The following is a 22733-nucleotide window of genomic DNA, read 5'->3' as shown; positions in this document are numbered from 1 at the left end:
GCTCACAAGGCAAAGAGAGAACAGCCTGGACTGAACGCCAACCACAGAGGCCTCTCCAGTGTAGAGCAAACCTCACTGGACCTAATTAGTGTGTCACTGATAAAGCAGCAACTGACAGTGGATGCACGTTGAGGAAAAGAAACTCTGCATAAGGCATGAGCAGCAGAGGGTCAGAGAGATGTGGAGGAGAGAAGGGTGGAGGCCACTTGGGTGGAGGTCATTCACTTGTCACATCCATTCCCATCCCTGCCTCCCCATGCTGAAGAGGTAATGCCCAGGATCACTCTGTCTGGCTCCCAAGGGGGATGGGTGGGAAAGGGCTGAAGGTTAGGCCCGGAAGCCCTATCTACATCTGTTCTAATGAATTGGTTATCAGTGAGCTGAGGTTGCTCTGTACAGCTGTGCAGGCTAAGCACTGCACAACTCTAGAGGTGACACGCACATGACCGTCATCATACTTTGTGTATGTATGACATCAATTTTCTGGCAGATGTCAGTAGAAGGTCTTGAGGAAAGGATACCCTTTTGCGCATCTGCACAAATATGCTCTGTAACTCTGACCCCTCAAGCATCTTCTCTGGAGGAGCACAGATACCTCCTAAAAGTTCCTAAACAGATACCAAGATATCTTGGGGAGACCCGGGAGGTAGTGCATGTGGCCAAAGAAGGACATCTGGGCTCAAGTGAAAGCCAGGTCCTGGCTGCAAGACTGGGGGTCCTCTTGGAGACTCAGTGGCAGTCTTGGTAAAACAGTTTCTCTTCTGCTTTGCACCGCTGCCCTTTGTCCCCGTCTGTAAGTCCTCTCCCCTTCTCCACCTGATTCCTCCTGAGCTCAGAGAAGGCATCACAAGCTAGTAAGGTCTTACTGAGCACTCTGTATCAGGCAACTCCCCCGCACCCCGACACTCTAAGGTCCCGTGGAGTTCTCGCAGGCATGCAGAGGGCCAGGCCCTGCAGAGGGGGAGCAGGGGTGGGCAGGACTGTGGTCCTCACCACTGTCCACAGCCCTGTACCCCTACAGACAGGGCTGACCCACTAGCTTAGGACAGACTGCTCCACTGTGCAGCTCCCTTGCTGCCAGCTGGGCCAGGCGCTCATGTCCTCTGTCCTCTTCTGGGGTTTTTTTGGTGGTGTTGTTGTTAAAATTTTATTTATGTATTTATTCATGAGAGACACAGAGAGGTAGAGACACAGGCAGAGGGAGAAGCAGGCTCCCTGCAGGGAGCCCGATGTAGGACTCGACCCTGGGACTTGGGGATCATGCCCTGAGCCGAAGGCAGATGCTCAACCACTGAGCAACCCAGGTGTCCTGTCCCCTTCTGTTCTTATAATAGCCCTTCAGGTAAGGAATTCCTTCCTTCTTAGAGAAAGAACCACCCTAGAGCAAGGCCAAACTGAGGCTGGAGGGGTCAGCTGGCCCCAAGTCACTGTGGGAAGGGGGCCGGCTGACTCCACAGACTGAGCTCTCCCCTCAACTTGGCCACCTCAACAGTGGACAGGCCAGTGAGGCTGGGGACCCAGATGTCCTGAGCACCTACTTTATGCCACGCCCTGTCCTAGGTGCCTTCCGACACATTGCATGTTAAATGCATGTTGCTGGAGGCAGAAATGGCTTCTAGGGGCTCACAGTGGGCAATCTTAGAGGGCATTTGTATCTTGTATCAGGAGACTCCTGACACTCCTAAAAGCCTTTAAAGTTTGAAGGAATAAAGCTAAGATGATGGAACAACAGGCCCTGTGAGCGAGGGTTAGCCTGGGGAGAGTGCCAGCATCCATCAGGTGGCATATATCCTCTGAAAAGGCTCTGGGTACAGTGATGATGATGATGGGGACACCACTGCTGGCAACTGGGCAAGATGTCAGCATCGCACACCTCTTATGAGGCCTTACTTCCTAAGTCAGCTTTGCGTTCCCACTCTAGGCCTCACCTGCCTCTCCCTGCCTCTCCCTGCACCAGCTCCACTGCTCCCTCAGAGACCGGAGGGCAAGGTGGGGAGGATTCCAGCCACAGCGGGTCAGAGCCTCTCCTGCAGGCCTCTGAGAACAGGACAAAACTCCCTTGCAAAGGCTGAGCCCAAATCTTCAAGAGTCCCTGGGCAGGAGTGACAGTACATGACCCCAATCACTCTGCATTAGGTTTCATGATTTCTTTAGTAGTTTGAAAAGGTGCCAGGAAAACACTGCTTCTTAACTGCTGGGAGAGCCTACTGTGGGCATTAGGGGAGGCCTTCATGAGCCTGGGGGAGACAATGTGCAGAACACAGAGTGGGGCAGGGGCACAAGATGAGACTAGCACAGGAGGGCCACCTTCCTACTTCTAGATGTTTCTGGTGAGCCTATGTGTGTGTGCACGTGTGCATGTGTTTGTATGTGTGCACAAGCAGTGGTATGCATGTCACATGAATAATACACGTGGGCCTACATATAATATATATATAATATATATATATAATATATATATATATTATACATGCTTTATATGTGATGAAGAATAGGTTAGGGATAGCATTTATGCCTACTGTCCCAGGGTCTTGATTTGGGTGGCATAGCTTATCAGGGTCCCCATGTGTGGTCCATGCAGTGTAAGAGTTTGGTGTCCGTGTGTTCTGTATTAGTGGCATGACAGCTATGGGGTAAGCTTAGCATCTACATGTCAGACACTTGGGCCAATCCTGGCCATATAGCCCCAAGGACGATTTGTACATGGTAGCTTTGAGTGTGGTGTGTATGGTATGGACATGCTGGATTCACATGGAGATTCACAAGGGGATTGAATATACAAGGTGTGTGTGTGTGTGTGTGTGTGTGTGTGTATTGCAGGACCCAGATCCTCTGAGGTGGCGGCTGGGTGATATGTGCCCAGTGCAGTGGCCTGTAGAGCCAGAGTCTCAACAAGGTCCCAAGTGGGAACCATATTAGGGAAACAGAGGGTCCTACAGATGCCAGGGGGAGTGTTTACCAGGGTCCAAGCAAAACGTGGTCTATTCATGATTTAAGGGACGCTTCTAAACTACCCATGCATTTATTCAATGACTAGTTACTGATCCCACTTTGTGCAGGAGACTGTGCCAGGCCTGGGAGGGGCTGGGTAGGAGGGAGGCAGGGTAGAGAAAAGGGCAGGGACACAGGGATGAATCTGAGAGACCTGTCCCCGTGCAGCTGTTTAGTAAAGACGACAGAAACATGTACAGCGTGCCACCAGAGCAGACATGCCATCGTACTATGGGGAGGTTATGTCCCAGTGGGAAGAAAGCAAGAAGTCTGCATGAGGAGGTGGCAACAGAGCTGAGCCTGGAGGCTGCACGGGCAGGCTTTGGCCAGGAGGATAGACAGCAAGGGCATTCCCGGGAAGCGGTGGAATGAAGGCATGGTGGCGGGCCGCGCATGGCTGAGTGGGTGTCCAGGGTAAGGCAAGCTGTTAGGATTTGCTGGAGCTCTGGGGCTGAGGGGCAGAGGCGGGACAGGAGCCTGGAGCTCAGACCCGCCCAGCCAGGAAGGCCTTGAGTGCCAGGCTTCATAATTTGCCCTAAAGACACAGGTCTGGACAGCAGGTAAGTGACTCATGTCCCAGCCTATTTTAGGAACCCCCTCCGCCAAAGGCAGGAGTCTGGGCCACTCCTTTCTGGTTGAGAGAGGCCGAGAACCCAGGCTCCGGCAAGTTCAATTGCTTATTGATTGTGGAATCAGTCATTAAAGAAAAATGAATGCAGGACTGACTATAAAGAAGGCCCAGCAGCTGAGGCCTGAGAGGCTTTTCCTGGGGAAGAGAAAGGGAGTGGAGGTGCAAGGGGCTGCCTCTGCTGCCCACACCCCCCCCCCCCTTAGCCCCCAACTGCAGACTCTGCATCTTTCTACAGCTGGTGCCCTATGGATTTTTCTGGCTTTCGGAGGTTTCTTGGCCAACTTCTCAGAGAATGCTTCACTCCATATAACAAGGGCCTGGAATGTGCTCCCCATCTAAGGCCCTGAGGCCTCGGGGTGGGGGGGGGCAGCTTTGAAGAGAACATTAGAGTAGATCTGGCCTCCCTGTAGGGAAGGGACATGGTGGTTTCCAGCCTGGGGCAGAGCCGTTCTGGGGCTGCCGGCCAAGGACAAGCAGGAGCAAGGCCTCAGAGGGCAATGGGACAGGAGGGGCTTGTCCTGGGAAGCGGCTCAGCACTGGGCTTGACAGTGGGGAAGGCCAAGATGCTCAGATCCGTGTAAACCATTCTGGGCCTATTTCCTTGTGTATAACATTGGCAGCAGTGACACCTCGCCCCACAGGGCTGTGAGATCACATGAGATGATGGATAGGAGAACATTCTGCGGTGGAAGAACTGTGGTACACATGGAGGCCATGGTGGGGATCTGGTGCTCCATCCACACCACCACGTGGCATGTTGACACTTCCCCTGAACTACCTGATGTTTGCCTGATTGCTCCCCAGTTTGATGCTACTGTCAAATTCAGCTCTTGTGCCTGGAGCACCCCTGCGGCCATGGTCAAAGTCTTATTCTGGTAGGGGCAGGGGGGTAGCAGCAAGAGTTCTTTGGGGTTTGTCCCTAGAAGAGGCAGAGGTTCCAATGGGCTCTGGAGCCTGACTGGGTTTAGGTCCTGGCTCTGACACTTATAGAACCTTTGGCATTTTATTTTTTTCCGTTCTAATGGGGTATAGCTGACAAACTTGGGCAAGCTGTTAAGCTCTCTGTGTCTCAGTTTTCCTAGCTGCAAAATGGGGATGATAGTGGAACTTTCCTCCAGGGGTAATGGTGAAGATTAAATAAGGTTGCATAAGTAATCTTCTTAGAACAGCACCTGGTCCAGAGGAAGTGCCATAAATGCTATAGGCATTTTGATTATTACATAAGTTCCATAAGAGCCGGGGCTACTGCAGACGTAAGGGAAGATACTGAGGTTTACTCGTGCCATTTTCATGGCTCTAGCTATGCTTCCCCTCACCACCATCCTGCAAATGTGAAAGGCGAACGAAGTGAGGGCCAAGAGGTGAGCCTGCTATAAGCTACCCAGATGGTGAGGTTCAAACTTGGGTTCCCCTAGCTCAAAGCCCAGGCTTTCAGCGCTGAGCCAAGCAGCCTCCCCTGACAAACCATGGGGAGGAAGGGGAACCAGCATCTATTGAGCATGTACTGGACAGTGATGTCTCCATCTCCCCACGCAGGGTTTGGAGCAATGTTTCATCACGCCCCTGCTCAGTGGCAACTCCTTGCCTGCTGACTTCAGCTCAGGTCCCCCTACCCCCCCCCCCATCCCACCCCCAGCACACAGGGCCTCGGCTACTCTGCTCCCACTCCCCCTCTCTGCATGTTGCCTCCGCCCCTGCTCATCTGGGCCATATCTGGGCCTGAAGGCCGGTGAGCCCCTGCCCAGCTCCCCTGTACCTGTCTTAGAAATTCACGCCCCTCCTCACAACTCTCAGGAGAGGTGAGAACAATCATTTATAGCATTTTTGGAAAGAACTTTTCAGGGATTTTTTTGGTTTGTTTTTTGTTTTTGTTTTTGTTTTTTTGCATTTACCCCCATTGTTAGTTTCTATTAGCCCCACCTGGAAGTAATTTATTCGTGACTTTTTTCTGCAACATCTTTCATTTTCCAGACACGATCACCTCTTCTGGCAGGACTCCCTTACCCCCCGGGGTGCATAATCACTTCTGCAGAGGAGATTACTTGTGCTAATGACTAAGTGGGGAGATGGCTGGGGGGGGGGGGCAGGCTGGGTGGGGTCTCAGAGCCTGAGGGCAGGGGCAGCAGGAGGGGAGAGGGCTCTTCCTCTGTTCCAGACCTGCCAGGTTGGCAAGGGAGCCAGTCTGCGGGGGCTGGGGCCCACCGCCCCTCCTCACCTGCTCCTCCTCCCGCCTCTGGGTGCACACACCTGGCCTCCAGTCCCTCCCAGGAGTGTTTTATTCCAGCGTAACATAGGCCCCAGGATACAAGGAGCATCTATCTTTGTAGAAGATGAAGTTAAAGCACAGAGAAGTGAAGTGACTTGGTCAAATAGGGAGGTGGTTGCAGAGCCAGGGTCGGAGCTGGGTGGGTACTGACCTGCCCCTCCCCGCACAGCTGTCCTGGGGCAAGCATGGCCCTGGAGCCATAAGCCTTGGGTCCTAGGCCCAGGTGATGGCCTCGCAAGTCACATCACCCCGGACAAGACTCTGAACTTCCATTTCCTCATCCATGCCACAGAGCTAACAATTCTCACCCTGCTCCTCACAGGAGACGGCAAGGTGTCTGGGTAAGCTGTGATGGGCTGCCCTAAAGCCAGGGAGGGAGACTGAGTGGCCCATCCACCTCCCCTCAAACACAAAGTGAGGGAGGGCACTAGGCTCCTCTGAGAAAGGAGGTTGCGGGGACTGTCCCCTTTCCTAGGAAAAGGCCTGAGAGAGTCTCCAAGCTGCTTATTTCCCATGGCCTCCTCTGTTGCATGGAGAAAGCTCTAGGCACCAAGCCTGGACCAAAGTCCTTGCTCCAAACCCCAGTAACGAGGGCTCTGATAAAGACATGAAGAGCACAGTGGGGAGAGGGTGGTGTGACACGGGAACGTTTATTTTTTAGAACAGAAGAGTCAGCAGTTTTCCCTAATAAAGCCACAAACTGCCAGGGCCCAGAGGGGGAAGGTTGGATTCAGCCTTACTGACATAAACCCAATTTTCCCTACTTTGCTCTGTGGATGAATTGCCAACATGATATAATACTCCGGTGACCATTCCCCCAACCCCATCCCTCTCTGCCCTGGGAAAAATCAGTAGATGTCTGCTCTTGGGACAGCAAACCCAAGGAGAAGGAGATGAAGGTAGTAAAAGCATGGGACTGGGAGTTATGCCACCTGATGTCCATCCCAGTTCCGCCAGTGTTTTGCTGTGTGACCTGTTTTGTGCTCACACTGACCCTGAAGGGCAGGCAGTATTAACCCATTTTATAGATGGGAAACTGGGGCTCAAAGAGGCTGAGTACCAAGTTCACACAAGCTGAGGGACATACTTGGGATTCCAATCCAGGCTTGTCTGGGCCCAAAGTCCATGCCTTTGCCTCCAGGGCATCGTCCCTACACAACTACAGCAGGGACCTTGACAATCATTTATTGAGCATTTGCTACCTACCAGCCTTGGTTCTAAGCATTGTACATATTTATCTAACTCAATCCTAAGAACACTAGAATGCAGTACCATTATTTTCATTGTAGATGAAAAACTAAGGCTTGAGGGGCCTAAGGTAACTAACGGGGCCAAGACGACCCAGTGGGCTATAACAGAGCTGGGATTTGAGTACTGCAATGTGGCGCGTGTGTGTTTATATTTTTGGACCATTTCTGCTGTTTTGTACTATCTGTGCTCTGTTGACAGGGGCAGGGCAGCTGGAGGGTGGATTCTTCATCTGTGCAGCATCCAGGAAAATCTTTTATTCTAATTAGGAAGCCAGTCAATCGCAGGAGGTGGGGATGGGGGCACAAAAAGCTTAGGGCTAATAGCCTGCCAACCTCAGGTTTGATGAAGAACAAAACAATTAGAACAGGAAACACACACATCATCATCTACATGTCGCCTGGCTGTATACTTGCTCAGTCCACGTTCTCTTCTGGCCTCTCAGCTGTCCTCCTCCTTGAGTTCCGGCTCAGGAGCCGCACAAAAGGCAGACACACATTCTGTCTGGCTTGGGGCCAGGGGACAGTGACGTCTTTAAAGGACATCAGAAACCTTGGAGGAAAATTCAGTCACTGCTCCTCTGATCTGGATTTTCATAACTCTCACCCCTGTCCTGCCTTCCCCGGCCAGAGCAGCAGAAGTTTGCATCTGACCTCCCGACAGCGCAGAGGAAAGGGAGAAAAATGTGGAAACGAGTTTGTTCATTTGGGTGATGGAGTGCCCGCTCCCCTCGCCAGCACGCAGGGTTCAATAACGGCAGACAGGACTTCAAAAAATTGCAGCATAAATAGATGAGCCCTTTAAGGTAATAGAAATTCTGTCATCCAGGGGAGAAATATAGGCCCCGAGTCCCATGGGAGGGGACACCAGGCTCCTCTCCCCCACCTCCTGTGCTCCCCATACCCATTATAGCCAGAGCTGAAAGGGAGCATCTGTGCTGAGCAATGACCAGAGGGCCCCTTATCTCCCAGCCACACGGGTTTCACACAGGGGGAGGTCTGGGAAATCCAGGCTCTGCAGCTCTGGCGACCTCACAGGCTGTTTGCTACAACAGTCAACATGGCAGCAATTAGTCCAAGAGCAGCAGAGGAGGCTTCATCAGGCTGGCCACCTAGGTGAGGCCTTAATTAAGGGAAGTTGGGGCAGCAGAGGCACGTGGAGTGGCCGAGAAGCTGGCCTTCTCCCCTCTGTGATGAGAAAGTCTGTTCTCGGTCCTGTGGCTGCCCATGCGAGCCCAGGAGCCCCCGCCAACCCTGCTCCTGCAGCCAGAAGGAAGTTTAAACTAACTCTTTTCCTCTTGCTTCCTTTTCTGTTTGTAGCCCCGAAGAGAGTATTCTGGACAGGACCAGTCAGTCTCTTCAGGTAGGGGACCCCTTGGGGTAAATAAAAACAATAGTAGTGGCAGTTTTGACCATAATGATGATAATAATAAGCTAACTCTTGCTGGAAGAGTATGAACCTGCTCAGTAATCCAGTGGGTTTTATTATTATTCCTCCTTCATATATGAGAAAACAGAAGCGCAGAGAGGTAAAATATCTTGCTCAAGGTCACACAGCTAGTAAGCAGCAAAGCTGGTATTTGAAGGGAGGGAATCTTGCTCCAGAGTTTCTGAGTAGCCACTCTGAGGTAGGAGCTCACACCATTTGCCCCCCAAAAATCCCAGAGATGATGTTGGGGGACAGCTTTTCTGTCATTACCTATTTATCTGAAATGCAGAGAAGCCAGTGGGTCAGAGAAGCAGACCCTCACTCTGCCCTTCCCTGCCCCTGTCCCCCCTGGTGTTCGGACTGGGTGAGGACCCTAGGTTCCAAGAGAACAAGAGCAACCTCGGAGGAGAGCCTCGGGGTGGCTGTCCAAGGTGCTGAAACAGTGCCTCCTACATTTTAATGACTGGTTCCCACAACACTGTTCCTGTTGAGTAGAGAGGAAGTGGGTCATTCCCACTTTATGGATAAGAAATAGAAGTCCTGAAAGTTAGCTCGAACCAGAGCGAGGAACCTGGTTTTTCACCTTCTAGATCAGGGCTCTTTTGCCCCACCCAGCAGCCCTAACGTACTTCGGCAAAGCAGGCCTCAAGGGATTCCACTGTTGTTGCCAAGCTAGCATGTAAAACACCAACACTTCACTCCTATCTCCAGCCCTAGGTCCATTTCCCCAAATATTGACAGGTGTGTCCACCCCACAATGCCTCCTGAGACTACTCAGGGTGACTCACAGGTGCTTGGGTGGACCTGCTTGGACCTACAGATGTGCATATTCATGATTCTGCTTGCTCCAACAGGAACCCCTGGGTGTAGCTCATCTTGACACTCTCCTTGACGGGAAGGGCACTGGGCTTGAAGAAGCACTGTTTCCCTACTATTCTCGCAGTGTACCAATAATTACTACCATTTTACTGGGTGCTTACTGTGTTCCAGAAACTGAATGACAAATTTTCCATATGAAACTTCTCAGTCTCATGGCAAAGTCTTCTCTTAGCAAATGAGGAGATTCAGGCTTAGGCAGGATAAATGACTTGCCAGTAGGCAGGGTGGGGTTTGGAGGGCAAGGATCTGAAATCAGATTTGTATGGTTCCATGGTGACCTATCAATCAAAGTCTGTCATCTAACATATGAGAGTTCAGTTGGTTTGTGATCCTGGGCAAAGTCACTTGTCCTGTTTGAACTTCAGCTCCTCATTTTCAAATTGAGGAACGTGTGAAAGTGCACCTCCACCAGGCTCTTGTGAGGAATAGAGATGAAGCACACACCAAGGACTCGGTAAGTGTTTGCTACTAGTGTGAAGATGATTATTGCTGAGCACAAACTCTTTGAAGGCTGCATGGATGTCTGGTTAGCCTTTGCATACCCCCAGATGTCCCCCAAGTCCTTGGTAGAGTAAATATCTAGTGCTCTGGAGGAAGAAGAAAGAGTGTAAGGGCCACCACACACAAATTGCCAGGTGCTGGCTCCTGCCTCCTACTCTCATGGCCTCTGCAGGATTGGGAGACTGCGTGGCTGGAGAAGGCACATCACTGGACTCCCAGGGGTGGTTCTGCACTACCTTATTAGTGGTCCTAAGATCTATGTTGAGCCTGAGGCCATTCGCAGCCCTCAGAGACTCTGCTTTCCTAAAGCTATCCTGACATCCTCCCTAAAGAGCCCTTGGCAGGGAGGGCTCTGGTGGGAGGGGCCAGCTGAGGATGTGGCCTCACATCCATTACCATGTTGGTTACTCACATCCAGTAGCAGGCAGGACTGATGTGACTCCCATCTTACAGATGAGGAAACTGAGGCCCAGCAAAATGAGGCAACAAGTCCAAGGTTAGTGAGCCTAGGATCCAGGTCTCCAAACACTCAGAAAAGGGCTCTTTTAATTAGTCTCTAATTAATTGCTCATCCTAAAAATCTTTCATGGAAAAGGGCATCTGCATAAATTTATAGACTAACTAGCAAATAAAGGCATTGCTAATTATTACTGACTGCGGGGCATTCTGGGGAGGGTCTCAGCCAAGTCAGCTCTGCTGATTGCCTCAATCCCTGACCCTGACCAGAGCTAGCTAATTGCAGGAAGTTGCATTCATTCAGAAGCTAGGGTAAAGGCAACAGTAATGAGTTCCCCCTTGGAGTCTGGTGCATGCAGGAATGAGTCACGCTGGATGAGAACAATTGACTGTTCTGTAATCACCTCACCAGCAGCTCCTGCTCAACACCCAACAGGGCCCCAGAAGAGCCTTTCCAGGTATAATGAGGCTGGGCAGGAGGAGATGGATGAGAATTCACGGGGTCTCACCAGGGCAGTTTGGCTTACAATCTGTCTTAGCCTTGAGCCCCAGGCAGGTGGGACTCCACAAAGAGATGATTCCTGCAAGTGCCAAGTCTCCCAAAGTTCAAGGGCAGGAAGTCATTTGCATCTCAGATGGGAAGAAGAGAAGCAGGGGGCTGGCCTCCAAACTGCTGGAACCCTGGCCTGGGAGCAGTGAGCACACAGACCCTGGCCTCCCTAACCCTGGATGGATGCTAATTCTTCTTTCTATTGAGAAACAGTGACCAGGCTGGCAGTGGTGGTGAAAAAGGGGACTCTTGGCAGACCCATATATGATGTATACGACCTCAATGAGCCCCCTCTCCCTTGGCGAACACACACACACACACACACACCCCTCCTTGCTCCTACTTTCTTTATTTTCCCCATAAGGGTGTGTTTCCTGACATGGTCTGTGGAGTCCACATAGTGGACCATCTTAGAAATCAATGGGTTCATTTCTCCCTGCACACTTACCATTTACAGATGACAAAGAATAGGGGCCCTGAGAGAGAAAGCCACCTGCTCGAAGCCATAGCAGCCCAACTGGGACTAGGGTCAGAATGCCCCACTAACTGTCTGGTGGGGCCAGTTCACTTCTGCTTCTCTCTCCTGATCACTTGGTTACGTGAGATTTTTAATCCCAAAGGACTATTCTCTCCTACCCAAGCCCCAAACCTAGGGCACTCCATTTTTCTGTGGATGTTATGGCCAAAGCTCACACCAATAAAGGTAAATTAGAAAGAAGATCAGCAGGAGGAACAGACTTCTTTTTCCTTCGAAGATGCTACTAGGATTCATTTTCACCCAATTTTATCAATCCTTGTGTGGAGGAAGAAGTTTTGTTCTATATACCAGGGCAACCTACCCGCAAAAGACACCAGGCGAACCCACATTCCCACATCGTGAGTAGGGCTTCCTTGTAGATCAGTGGATCTCCACCTTGGCAGCACACTGGCCTCAACTAGATAAAAAATACCAGTATCTTGGGGGCTATGTGGGGGGCAGGCATCAGTGTTTATAAAGCTCCACAGGTGATTCCAGTGGCAGACCAAGTTGAGCACCACCCCTTCTTATTCAAAGTGAGGCCACCAACCAGCAGCACCTACATCACCTGGAGCTTGTCAGAAATGCAGAACCTCAGGTCTCACCCCAACCTACCAGGTCAGAATCTGCAATGTCCTGGGGCCCACCGCTGATTCATATGTTCACCAGAGTCTGAGAAGCACTGGCACTTTATATAGTCATCTCTATACCTGGTAGCAATTTTGCAAGGCAGGAGTTTCATTCCAGAGGTCAGGAAACGGATCCTGAGAGAGGTGAACTCAATACAGTTGGTGAAAGGACAGCCAGGACGTGACCCCAGTCTGGTTCCAAAGACCATACTTTGTACCGCACAAACCACTTCCTACAGCGCAATACAATATATGGCCATGGGGGACTCCTGGGTGCTTGGGCCCTCAGACCCCCTGGGCACACCGCACCCACCTTCGAACAGGAGCCCACTTCCAGTGTCAAGTTCCCCAATCTCATAAAAACCAGCATAATTCATGAGAAAGTACAAATAGTAAACACGTGGGGGAAAGGTTCACTCTCCCTAGTAATCAGAGAAATGCAAATTAGAGCAACATCGAGGAGCCATTTTCTACGGATATAATTAGCAAAAAAAAAAAAAAAAGCAAGCAAGAAAAGGATGTTAGCAAAGTTGTTTTGAAATAGGTACATTCATACATGGCTGGTGGCGGTATAGATTTATACAACCCTTGAGGAAAGTAATATGGCAACATCCATCAAGAGCCATAAATATATTATGCCCACTGACCCTGGGAATTCACCCTAAGGAAATAATTCAATAGGAGACGAAAAGCTGTTTGTAGGAAGATGCTTATTGCAACATTTGCTGTGAACACTGGAAACAACTCAATATTCAGCAGTAAGGGGATGGCTGTAAACTGGGGGTACATCGGCTCCTGCAGTGGTATGCAGATATTTAAAATGATAATTAAGAAGCCCAAGCAGCAAATGTGGGAGAAATCAAGTAGAATGCAAAACTGTCTGTGTGTACTGTGGTTATTATGATGTAAAAACACGGTGTGCTTCAGATTTAGACAGGGAGGAGCAGGTGCAAAGACAACTGATGTTTCAGGCGAGGGGACAATGGGAAGAGCCTCTTCTTCTAGTACATCTACAATGACCCACACCAGCAGGGCTGGCCCTTCGAGAACAGTCTGGGGGCTCTGTGGTCAGGAGCTGTGTCTCTGAGCGGGGCACAGAGGCACTCCCATTCTTCATCCCTGGGCAGAGGGCCACATTGCCCGATTCTACTCAGAGGTGGGAGGAGCTGGTCCCTTCTCTCCTGAGTGGGGTGAAGAGCATGAGGCCATGGGAGACCCTTCCCATCTTACCATGAAGCCTGGGGCACAAGTGCAGCTGCCCGTGATGCTGTGGCAGTCAGCGCCGTTCTGACAGGTGCAAGGCAGCTGGCAACCATTGCCGTAGTAGCCAGCAGGGCAGGACTCATTGCAGTGGTGGCCAGACCAGCCTGGCTGGCAGGTGCACGCTCCAGTTACCGGGTGGCAGCTGAGCAGATGAGAAAAGAATGAGAGAACAGTCTGGCCAGGGAGGCAGCCACGTCCCAAATTCTGCCCACCCCAAGTCTGGTCTGTCAGGGTAGCAGGATCAAAGGGCCTCTCAGGTTAAACTGCTTACTGACTTGTTTGTCAGAAGGTGCCAAGGTCACATGGTCTTAATGGCCCCAAGAAACTGAGGCTCATGGTAACCATATAATTTGCCTCAAGTCACATAGCAAGGAAGAAGCAAAATCAGGATTATAACACAGGTCTTCTGACTCCCCAAAAGTGGTCTTTATAATACAAATACATAGAGTCTAAAGGAGGCAGCCTTCTTCAGTCACTTCCCAAGGACTACGAGCTGCAGAGCCTCCCTCGCCCTGTACCCAAGGCGGACGCCTGCTGTAAGGGCAGGCACAAGATGGTTGCAGTGGGACCCAGTGGTTCTGCATATTGTAGATACTCTGTAGACATTTGTTAAGTTAAAATGAGACCTCAGGGCAGGTGTGGCCTCCCACCTCTGGCAAGGTCTACATTGGAAAGGATACTTTCCATCTGGGCTTTGCTAGGGCTCTTTAAGGGTGAGTATGATAATGTCCACCCCCTATCTGCCTAGGCCAGGGGCAGGGGCTGCTCGGGATGACCTTTAGAGAATAGGGCAACCTCTGGCTAGCAGAGGTCTGATCCAACAGTCAATATCCATTCATGATCAGAGGGGATGCTGGTAGGGTGACCGTGTGCTTCTCAGAGCTTTTGAGGGGAGTGTAAATGCCCAGTGGCCCCAGCTACTGTGTCTGAAAACCATCGTTATATTTGCACAGAGCCCACACTTTCCCTGGGCTGATCCCAGTTAGAGCAGGGCAGGGGTATAAAGGTCAGCACATTCCCGGGAGATCTGAGACTCCTCTGATGGGCCATTTGGCTTGAAGAGTCCCAGTTTTGCCAATCTTCCTTAGAATGTGATAGAGCCTAAGACTTTCCACCAAGCCTTCCTTCCTTTCTTCTTCACATGGGTGAGACCTACACTGCAGTCTGATGCTTTCTTAGCCTCCCCAGTCTCCTCTCCATTTTCCCTCATAGCTGCTTCCCTAGTAAATCTTTTGCACGTGGGGAGAACCCAGACTAACACTCCAAGAAGATGCTGGATGTTAGAGACCAGCCGGCCTTCCTAGCTAGATTCCCTGTGTCACTTGTCCCCTGGCTCAGGAGTCCAGCTCAAGGGATATGATCAAAAGCAGCATGCTCTGGGCTGGCAGGGGTGCCTGGGTACGACTCTTGGTTCCACTAAATTCCACAAGGACATGGGCTTTGTCTCCTTGGGTCACTGGTGGATGCCCAGTGCCTGGCTTGTATTCACCGCCCAATTAAGTATCTGGGAGTGAAGAGTACTTTCACTAGAGTAATTATTTTCTGTGTCTATTGACTTGTTTATCATCTGTCTCCCCCACCAGGTGGCAGCTCCAGGGGGGAAGTCACCTTTCACTGTATTGTACCCCAGGGCCCCGCAGAGTCCCTGGCACGTTGGAGATGCTCAATACATATTTGGCAAATGAATTAATGAACACACTAATTGTGTGAAGCCCAGCCAAGCTATTTCTCTTCCGGGAGCTCTGGTTTCCTCACGGAAAATGAGGGATGGACAAGAGCAGACAGTCCTGGAATAGTAAATGCAAGTAGCTAATAATCATTTTGGAAAATGTTTAGTCTCATTAATTAGCAAGTCAAAATAACAACTGGGTATCACTTTTTCTCTACCAAAATAGTAAAGTTTTTTTTTTTTTTAAAGAAAAGGGACAATACTCAATGCTGGTAAAGGGTTCTGGAAAACTATTTGGGGTTACGTATGTATCAAGAGTCCTAAAAATACTCAGACCCTTTGGTCTTATAATTCCATTTCTAATATTCTATCCTAGGGAAATAATCACAGTTGTGGAGAAAGATTTATGCATAGAGATGTTCCCTAAAGCATTATTTATAACAGTGGAGAAATGGAAGCAATTTAAATAATAATGTGACCAGGCTATTAAAGCATCAGGCATTTCACATATTTCTAATCTTCAGATAAGCCTGTGAGTTAGGCATTAGAGCCTCTATTTTACAGACGGCACGTGGAGGTTATGGGACTTGCCCAAGGTTGCACGGCTAAGTCAGTTGCAGCAGGGATTCAAACCCAGGTGTGTCTGACCATGTTCCGTCTACTGCCCCATGCTGTCTTTGACAACAAAGTGCTCATTAAATGGATTATGACAATTCGTATGAAGGGATGTTGGAGAAATAGTCCATATTTTCCATACTCGTTAGTGATATAAAGTGAAGTGAAATAAGCAAATGATATAGAAAATCATGATCTAAAATACGGAAAAAAAGATATTTATATCTCTATGGAGATCTATACATGTACACATGGATGAGGAACGAGCAAATCACAACAAGATGGTTTGGGGGCTCATATCTGGATTGAGAAATTATGAGTGATTTGAAGATTTTTCTTTAAATTTCTAGGTATTGAACTTTCCCAAACTGAGCATCTGTTATATTTATAAACAGATGCAAAGCAATAAAAATTGTAAACATGTAGAAAAGGAGAATCATGTCAGAGGATGAGGGTTTGAAGACTTCTTTACCTTCATGGCTCCAGACAAACTCCTCCCTGAGTCCTGGACCATGAGGCAAGAAACAGTAGGTTGCATGGGTGCTACGGGGCTGGGGTGGGGGTCCCATGTGGTGGCCCTGACCTTCTGCTAGACAGACGTGGGGCACACTGCTCTGTCTCAACACTGAGCGAGCTCCTTCTCGGTTCCCACCTTCCAGGGGCCTCCCCTGGGGTTGGGACCAGCTCAGCGACAGTCCTGGAGACTGACACTCTTGAGTCCAGCATAGGACCTGGCAGCGGGGGCTGAGGCTGTCAACCTTGCTGGGCCCCAGGGGTGTGTCTGCCCTTCCCGTGGCTAGATTCTCCGGCTGCAGGCCCAGCTCTGGTGGGACCACCGCCCTGTGGGAAGCAAACCAGGTGCATGCCAGCCAGCGAACACGGACTCCTAGGAACTCCTGCGCTGCCCCCTTGCTGTCTCAGCTGCCAGGGCTTTGGCTGCTCAGGGGCGAGCTCGCTGCCAAATTTACTTTTCACTCTGAGAACCAGAAAGCTCAAAACTGATTCTGAAATCACTTCTTTCTCCCTCTTTTCATGTCCCTAAAATTCTATGTAAAAACAACAACAACAAAAAACAACCAAGATGTCTAGTTTTCTTAATTCGATGGCTTATCATTTATTATAAAGCCTCTGAAATCCCTTTGAAGAGAAGGTGAGGAACTACTGCTGGCTGAGTGGTTTGTGACACAGAACCGGGCGCCTTCGTCACGTCTGGTCTCTGCTGGGCACCCCCTCCCCCCACTGGGCCAGAGCCATCCCCTGTGATCACACGGTGGGGAAGTGATGGCTGGTTAGGCTCAGGCGGATGTCCCCAACACTGGTGTTTTCAGGCTGGCTTGGTTTGCTCTGCTCTTTTTTTTTTCCTCTTCCTTGCCTTTCTGCCGTGTTCCCCCACATATAGATTAATCACAAGGTAATAGAAACCAAAAGCTGACCAATACGGGAATCTTTTCAGATTTTCTGCCTTTTTATTTATTTATTTTTGGGGCCTGCTCTGAGATTTCTATCAATGCTGCGTCTGTTGGCTAAATAAAATCTTTCAAAGGCAATGCACAATGATGGCTGCTGGAATTCGTCTATGACAATCCAATTGCGGAGGGGACCCAGCAGAGGCCTGACGCACAGGCACTCTCTTTCTCAAGGTGATCCCTATGTGAAGGAGGATCATTTCTTTGTGTGAGCTACAAAGCATTTATAAAAACAACGAACTGATGGGGGAATCTCACCAGCCACTTCGTCCTTCCCCGGGCCCGTGCATTCAAGCTCTTTGAAGTAGCCTCTCCAGAGGGGCACCAGGCAGAGAGAGAGGCTGGGCCAGATGAGTAGGGTTTTCTTTGGTTGGGGGGTGAGAGTACTGTGTCTCCCTGGGAAAGATGCTCAACGCCTCGCAAGCCGTCCTGGTGGGGCTCTGTCATAAGCTCTCTTGGAAGCCAGGGGGTATATGGGGCTAGGCTTCTGGGGATCCCACACTCTATCTCTTGGGGAGTTGGGTGGAAACTTCACTTGCAAAGACCACAAGAGAACTTCTGCCCCCACTGGGCTGATGATAGGTGAAGGACAGGTTGGGGCACTGAGGCACAGAGAGGACAAGGAGCCATATCGGGACATTTGCTCAGACACAGAGGTAGTTCTGAGGCCAGGACTTAGGGGTCTAAGACCCCACCCAGGACAGCTTAACTGCCTAGAGTTTGGGGGTCAGAGGGTCCTCCCTTTGCTTTTCTTGGATCCCAAGAGAAGGTTCTGTGATGGGACAAAGGCTCATGAAAGGGAGGAGTGACCTGTGTCCACACAGAAGAAAAGAGGTGTTCTCTGTGACCACGAGAACAAAACCAAGAGCAGCATGAGAGTCAGAACAGAGGCTCTGACCACGGGCAATGCTGCCTCTCCCCTCCCCACCCAGGAAACCGTTTTGCCTGTCAGAACTCGGGGGCAGGTTGCAGCCACTGGCATCTAGTGGGTAGAGGCCAGGGATGCTGCTAAACACCCTACGATGCACACAACGGTCCCCACATCAAAGAATTATCCAGCCCCAAATGTCAATAAGGCCGGTTGAGAACCTCTGAGTTAGATCGAATGAAAGCGCTGTGAGTGTTGTGGGTTTAGTTATTGGGCCAGCGTGCCAATTACTTAAAAAAAAATAAAAATAAAAATAAATGAGGCAGACATGAGCTCAGGGGCAGAACCACCTTGAGGACTGGGCTGTTTCAGAGGAGTTGAGGGAATCTCCTTCCTGAAGTCCTGCTCTGTGCCAGGCACCGTGCTGTGCTGGGCCTGCAGAGGGGCCCAGCCAGGCCACTGCTGCCCTCAAGGAGCCTGGCCTGGGACCCAGCCCCGCATCACGCAGACACCGAGGAGCCCAGCCTGGAGCCCCCAGTTCTAAGAACCGCTACTGCCTCCCAGTCCCTGAAACAGGACACGTGTTAAAGACAGTAAAGCAAACAATCATCAATATTGGATGGGCTGAGATTAGCGACGGAGAAGAGGGAGTCCTTCCAGATTAATAATGCATTGAGGACTCCTTCAGAGGAAGAATAAATTATGCAGGGCACGGCTGCTCAGGCGCAGGAGGGAAACAATAGCTCTTTAATTCAGGGGCTGACTGGGTCCCTATGGCAGGGGTTCTCCCGCGGTGGCCTCGCTTCCGTCCCTAGACAGTCCTCCCTTGGCCAGAGCAGCGGTGGGGGGTCCTGGTGCTGTTCTCCACTTGGGCAACAGGCTGAGGCAGCTGCCCAGCCCTTGACCAGTCATATGGAACCCCATCTTTAGAGCCTTAGAGCTCTTACTGTGTCCTCCAGACCTAGCCCAGGTGCCACCTCCTCCAAGAAGACTTCCCTGACCAGCATAACAATCTCCTGTGGTGCTTTCTACACACAGCCCTGGTCACAGTGACGTGAGCACACATTGGGACCCAGCGGGGCCAGCCACACACAGCTCACGGATTCTAAGATGCACTTTCCCCCCCATTGCACATCTCGGATATTGGGTGTGTTGTACAATCAATGGTACGTCATGGTTCAGTTGCTAGCATTTTCCTTTCTTAGTAATACATAAAACAGAGCTGTGCCTCACTATTGATAGTGTCTTGTATTTGCAGAAATGTGGTAGAAGGGACTCGGGGTGTGTGAGCGCTCTGGCCTGAGTTCCTGAGGGCTCGACTGGAGCTGAGGGACTCTATTTCCCCCTCGTGGTCCGGCCCTGCCGGCACTCAGTGTTTGCTGAATGGCTGCCTGAGCCAATGAGTGCTGGGGGCATGGACAGGCCTGCTCTGCTACTGGCTCGAGCCCCTCTCAACAGCCTCCTTCCCAGCCTCCCGCCTGGCAGGGGGCACCACCCCAGCTGCCCAGCCCCCGGGACTGAGGACCAAGGACAGCCTCCACCTGAGCCATAACACCACTGAGATGCCTCTGCTGGCAGTGACCAGACCAGAGGCTCTTGGGTGATTTGTGGAGAATCAGAAGCTGGAAGTGAAGAGGGGGCTGAGGCCAAGTCCTGGCTGTCCCAGCAACGGGTTTGCAAAGAGGAGGCATCTCCGGCCTGCAAATAGCAGCAACACCCCCTGCTCAGAGTTGCCAGTCCTCCCCTAAGCTGCCCTGCAGGTCCGAGGGGTGAAGGGAGGCTTCACCCTTCACCACCCAGATGACAGGCAGCCACATACAGGGCTACGGACGCCTTATCTGGAGCTGACAGTCGCATTTGTTTCCAGAGGGTGGTGCCGGCTGGTGCATGAGGCAGGAGTGAAGAGATGTGAAGAGGGGTCGGGGGCTATGGGGGGGCTGCTCTGGTTCCTCTGCTTCCCAGACTCAGGCTCCTCGAGAAGCAGCGCTTGGGGCCGGCTTCAGCTGAGGTGTCCTCAAGCCCGAAAGGGCACAGGGCAGGCTGCGAAAGCCCTCTCCGGGCCCCGGGAGAGCCCCACTGATCTCTGAGGTCCCTTCTAGTACTGGCCCTCTGTGGCCCAAGCCCCTGCTTCTGCCCTCTGGGCCTCAAGGGATTGGGGAATGTCTTAGATGTGGAAGTAGGTGGAAGGGAAATTTCTCAAGGACAGTGGCCCCCGAGTCTGTGGCATGTGAGCCCAGCCGTCCCTGCACCCCAGGACTCTGTGACTCCATCCCACCCTATGGTCCTGAGGGTCACCAAACTCCCTCTTTGCTCCTTTGTGAGGGGGGTCTCAGGTTGGCCCATTTTCAAAGCTGGCAGCTGGGTGTGGTAGACCGAGGCAGGTGACTTGGGTCCCAGTCCCGGCTGCCTGTCCAGCTCTGTCCTTCCCTTGTTTTCTTTTCTTTTCTTTTCTTTTCTTTTTTTTTTTTATTTATTTACGATAGTTACAGAGAGAGAGAGGCAGAGACACAGGCAGAGGGAGAAGCAGGCTCCATGCACCGGGAGCCCTATGTGGGATTCTATCCCGGGTTTCCGGGATCGCGCCCTGGGCCAAAGGCAGGCGCCAAACCGTTGTGCCACCCAGGGATCCCCTTCCCTTGTTTTCATCAAAGTGGTTAGAAGCAACGGTGACTGCTGTGGTCCTGACTCTTTCACCGCCCTGCCTGGGTGACCAGGTGGAGACGAGGGTCTGTGCTCTGAGAAGCGCCCTCTCCACCAGAGCCCACCCACCCAGCTGTCCCCAGGCTCACCTGAGCCCAGATCCTACCTGATGGTGTTGTCGGCCTCACAAGGGCAGGGCAAGGTGCAGCCCGAGCCATGCAGTCCCTCGGGGCACAGCCGCTCCTGGCAGCGTGGGCCTTTGTAGCCAGGCTCACACTCGCAGGCGCCGGTGGCGGGCGAGCACTGGCCTCCGTTGTGGCAATCACAGCGCTGTGAGCACTGGAAGCCGAAAGTCCCGAAGGGGCATTCCTCTTGGCACCTGCAGGACAACAGACCAGGCTTGAGGCTGTGCCCCCTGCCTCCCCTTCCAGACCCACCGAGCATGTACCCCCTTGCCTCCAGGCCTGGGCCTGGTATACTGCACTCAATCCCAGCCTCCCCGGCTCCCTTCTTGTCCTCCAGGGAGCACCTGTGAGGTCGCTGCTTCGTCCCTGGTCCCTTCAGTCCCCAGGCACTGAGTTTGTACTCCCATATTTCATTGATTCTAAGCCTTAAGTGTGGTTTCTGTGTCACTTTTTGATTGCAGTAAAATATACATAACATAAAATTTACCGTTTTGACCATGTTTAAGTGGCATTAAGTACATTCACATTTTGGGCGACCGTCACCACCATCTCCAGAACCTTCACATCTTCCCAGGCTGAAATATCCACACCCATTACACAATAAACCTTGTGTTTTTAAAACATGCTTTAGCATCTCTGCCATCAGTTCAGTCTTCCAGCTGATGGCATGTCATAGCTTAATTATCAGTGTTTTCACTCTTAGTGGCAGGTAACGCCGATGCGTCTTACCATCGGTGGCACCTTAGGTTTGATGAAATGTGGTCCTTTCATTTCTACTCACTGTTTCTGTTTCTTATCTTTTAGGCAGATACCCAGTCTCCCTTGGTCAGACTGGAAACGTGTCTCTACCACCAGTGTAGACCTTCCCTGAGTACAAGAGGCACCCTCCTTCACCAGATGGGATAATCTCCAACAAAAGTGACTATTTCCTTTTACTTGGATGGAGGCGGGGGAAGTGTGCTCAAGGCAAAGGCTGGGCCTTGCCCATCTGCTGGTGAGGCCCCCCCCCAAGGAGGACTACAGAGCCCCTTTCGTGTCTTGCCTTTTGTGTCAACTAGCTTGCTGCTCCTTGGAGGTTCCAGCATAACCGTGATGACTCCACTCATTGCCTCACAGCCACTAGTCGTGGATCCTCTGTGGAGGAGTAGGGCCCCCACTGCTGACTGCCTGACACCTCTCACCCCAGACCAGGGCTATTCCCCAGGGGTGTGGAGTCATTGTCACTGCAGCTGGATCCTGACAGGGTCAGGGGTACACCTGGGGGCATACAGGGTAACAGCGGTGGGTGACTCCTGCATCCCAGAGACAAGGGAAATGACCCGAGTCCCAGCACTGCTTCAGGGGTGCTGGAAGGACAGTTCTGACATCTGCTTTCTCATCATAAAATGGGAATCATAATAACTAAAGCTCACTAGGTTGTTTGAGGATTAAACGAGATAATGGGTGTAAACATTTGGAAAGGTGTCCCACGCACGGTGAGGGCTCAGTAAGAATGATGGTTATGATTAATACTCTTGTTAATACTGTTTTCTGAAGTTCTCATAGCAGAGCCCATCTGACTTTCCGCCTCAGATGGGGGCATGGAAAGGCCCAAAGGGAAGAATTCCAAAATGTCAACCACGGAGTGGGCTTACAGAATTCTAAACTGTTCTAATTGTCATCTAGACAACTGTTTTCAGGGATTCTTATGCCTTCCACAATAAGGGTAGTGGTGTGGGGGGGGAATAAAAAAACACCCCCCCAAACAGCCCTAATTTCTTTATTAAATCTTGGACAGTCATGAGTAGGAACCAGTGTTGGGACTAGGACAAGGAGAGCCATGTCTGGGGCCCCTTGGGTGCTGCTCACCAGGGGGCACGGCCAGGCCCTAGTGATACTGTTGGGCTGGGCGGCAAGTGCCTGAGGCCTAGTGGCCAGGGTGTTGGATGCGA

General features: G+C 51.3%; 1 protein-coding gene across 6 annotated transcripts in view; it reads right to left on the bottom strand.

Moving 5' to 3' along the window:
* MEGF11 (multiple EGF like domains 11) overlaps positions 1-22733 on the bottom strand; it is a 219155-nt gene that overhangs the window by 39978 nt on the left and 156444 nt on the right. For all 6 annotated transcript variants that reach the window (XM_041744100.1, XM_041744104.1, XM_041744101.1 and 3 more), the window contains exons 8-9: positions 20784-20996; positions 13327-13501 (exon numbers count right to left, since the gene is read on the bottom strand). In XM_041744100.1, coding sequence (XP_041600034.1) covers positions 13327-13501; positions 20784-20996 — 388 coding nt within the window. The remainder of the gene's footprint in view (positions 1-13326; positions 13502-20783; positions 20997-22733) is intronic.

Source organism: Vulpes lagopus, chromosome 2 (genome assembly GCF_018345385.1).
Source record: "Vulpes lagopus strain Blue_001 chromosome 2, ASM1834538v1, whole genome shotgun sequence".
Classification (NCBI taxonomy): Eukaryota; Metazoa; Chordata; class Mammalia; order Carnivora; family Canidae; genus Vulpes; species Vulpes lagopus.
Note: the sequence above shows the minus strand (reverse complement) of the source record. Positions and strands in the feature narration are given on the sequence as shown.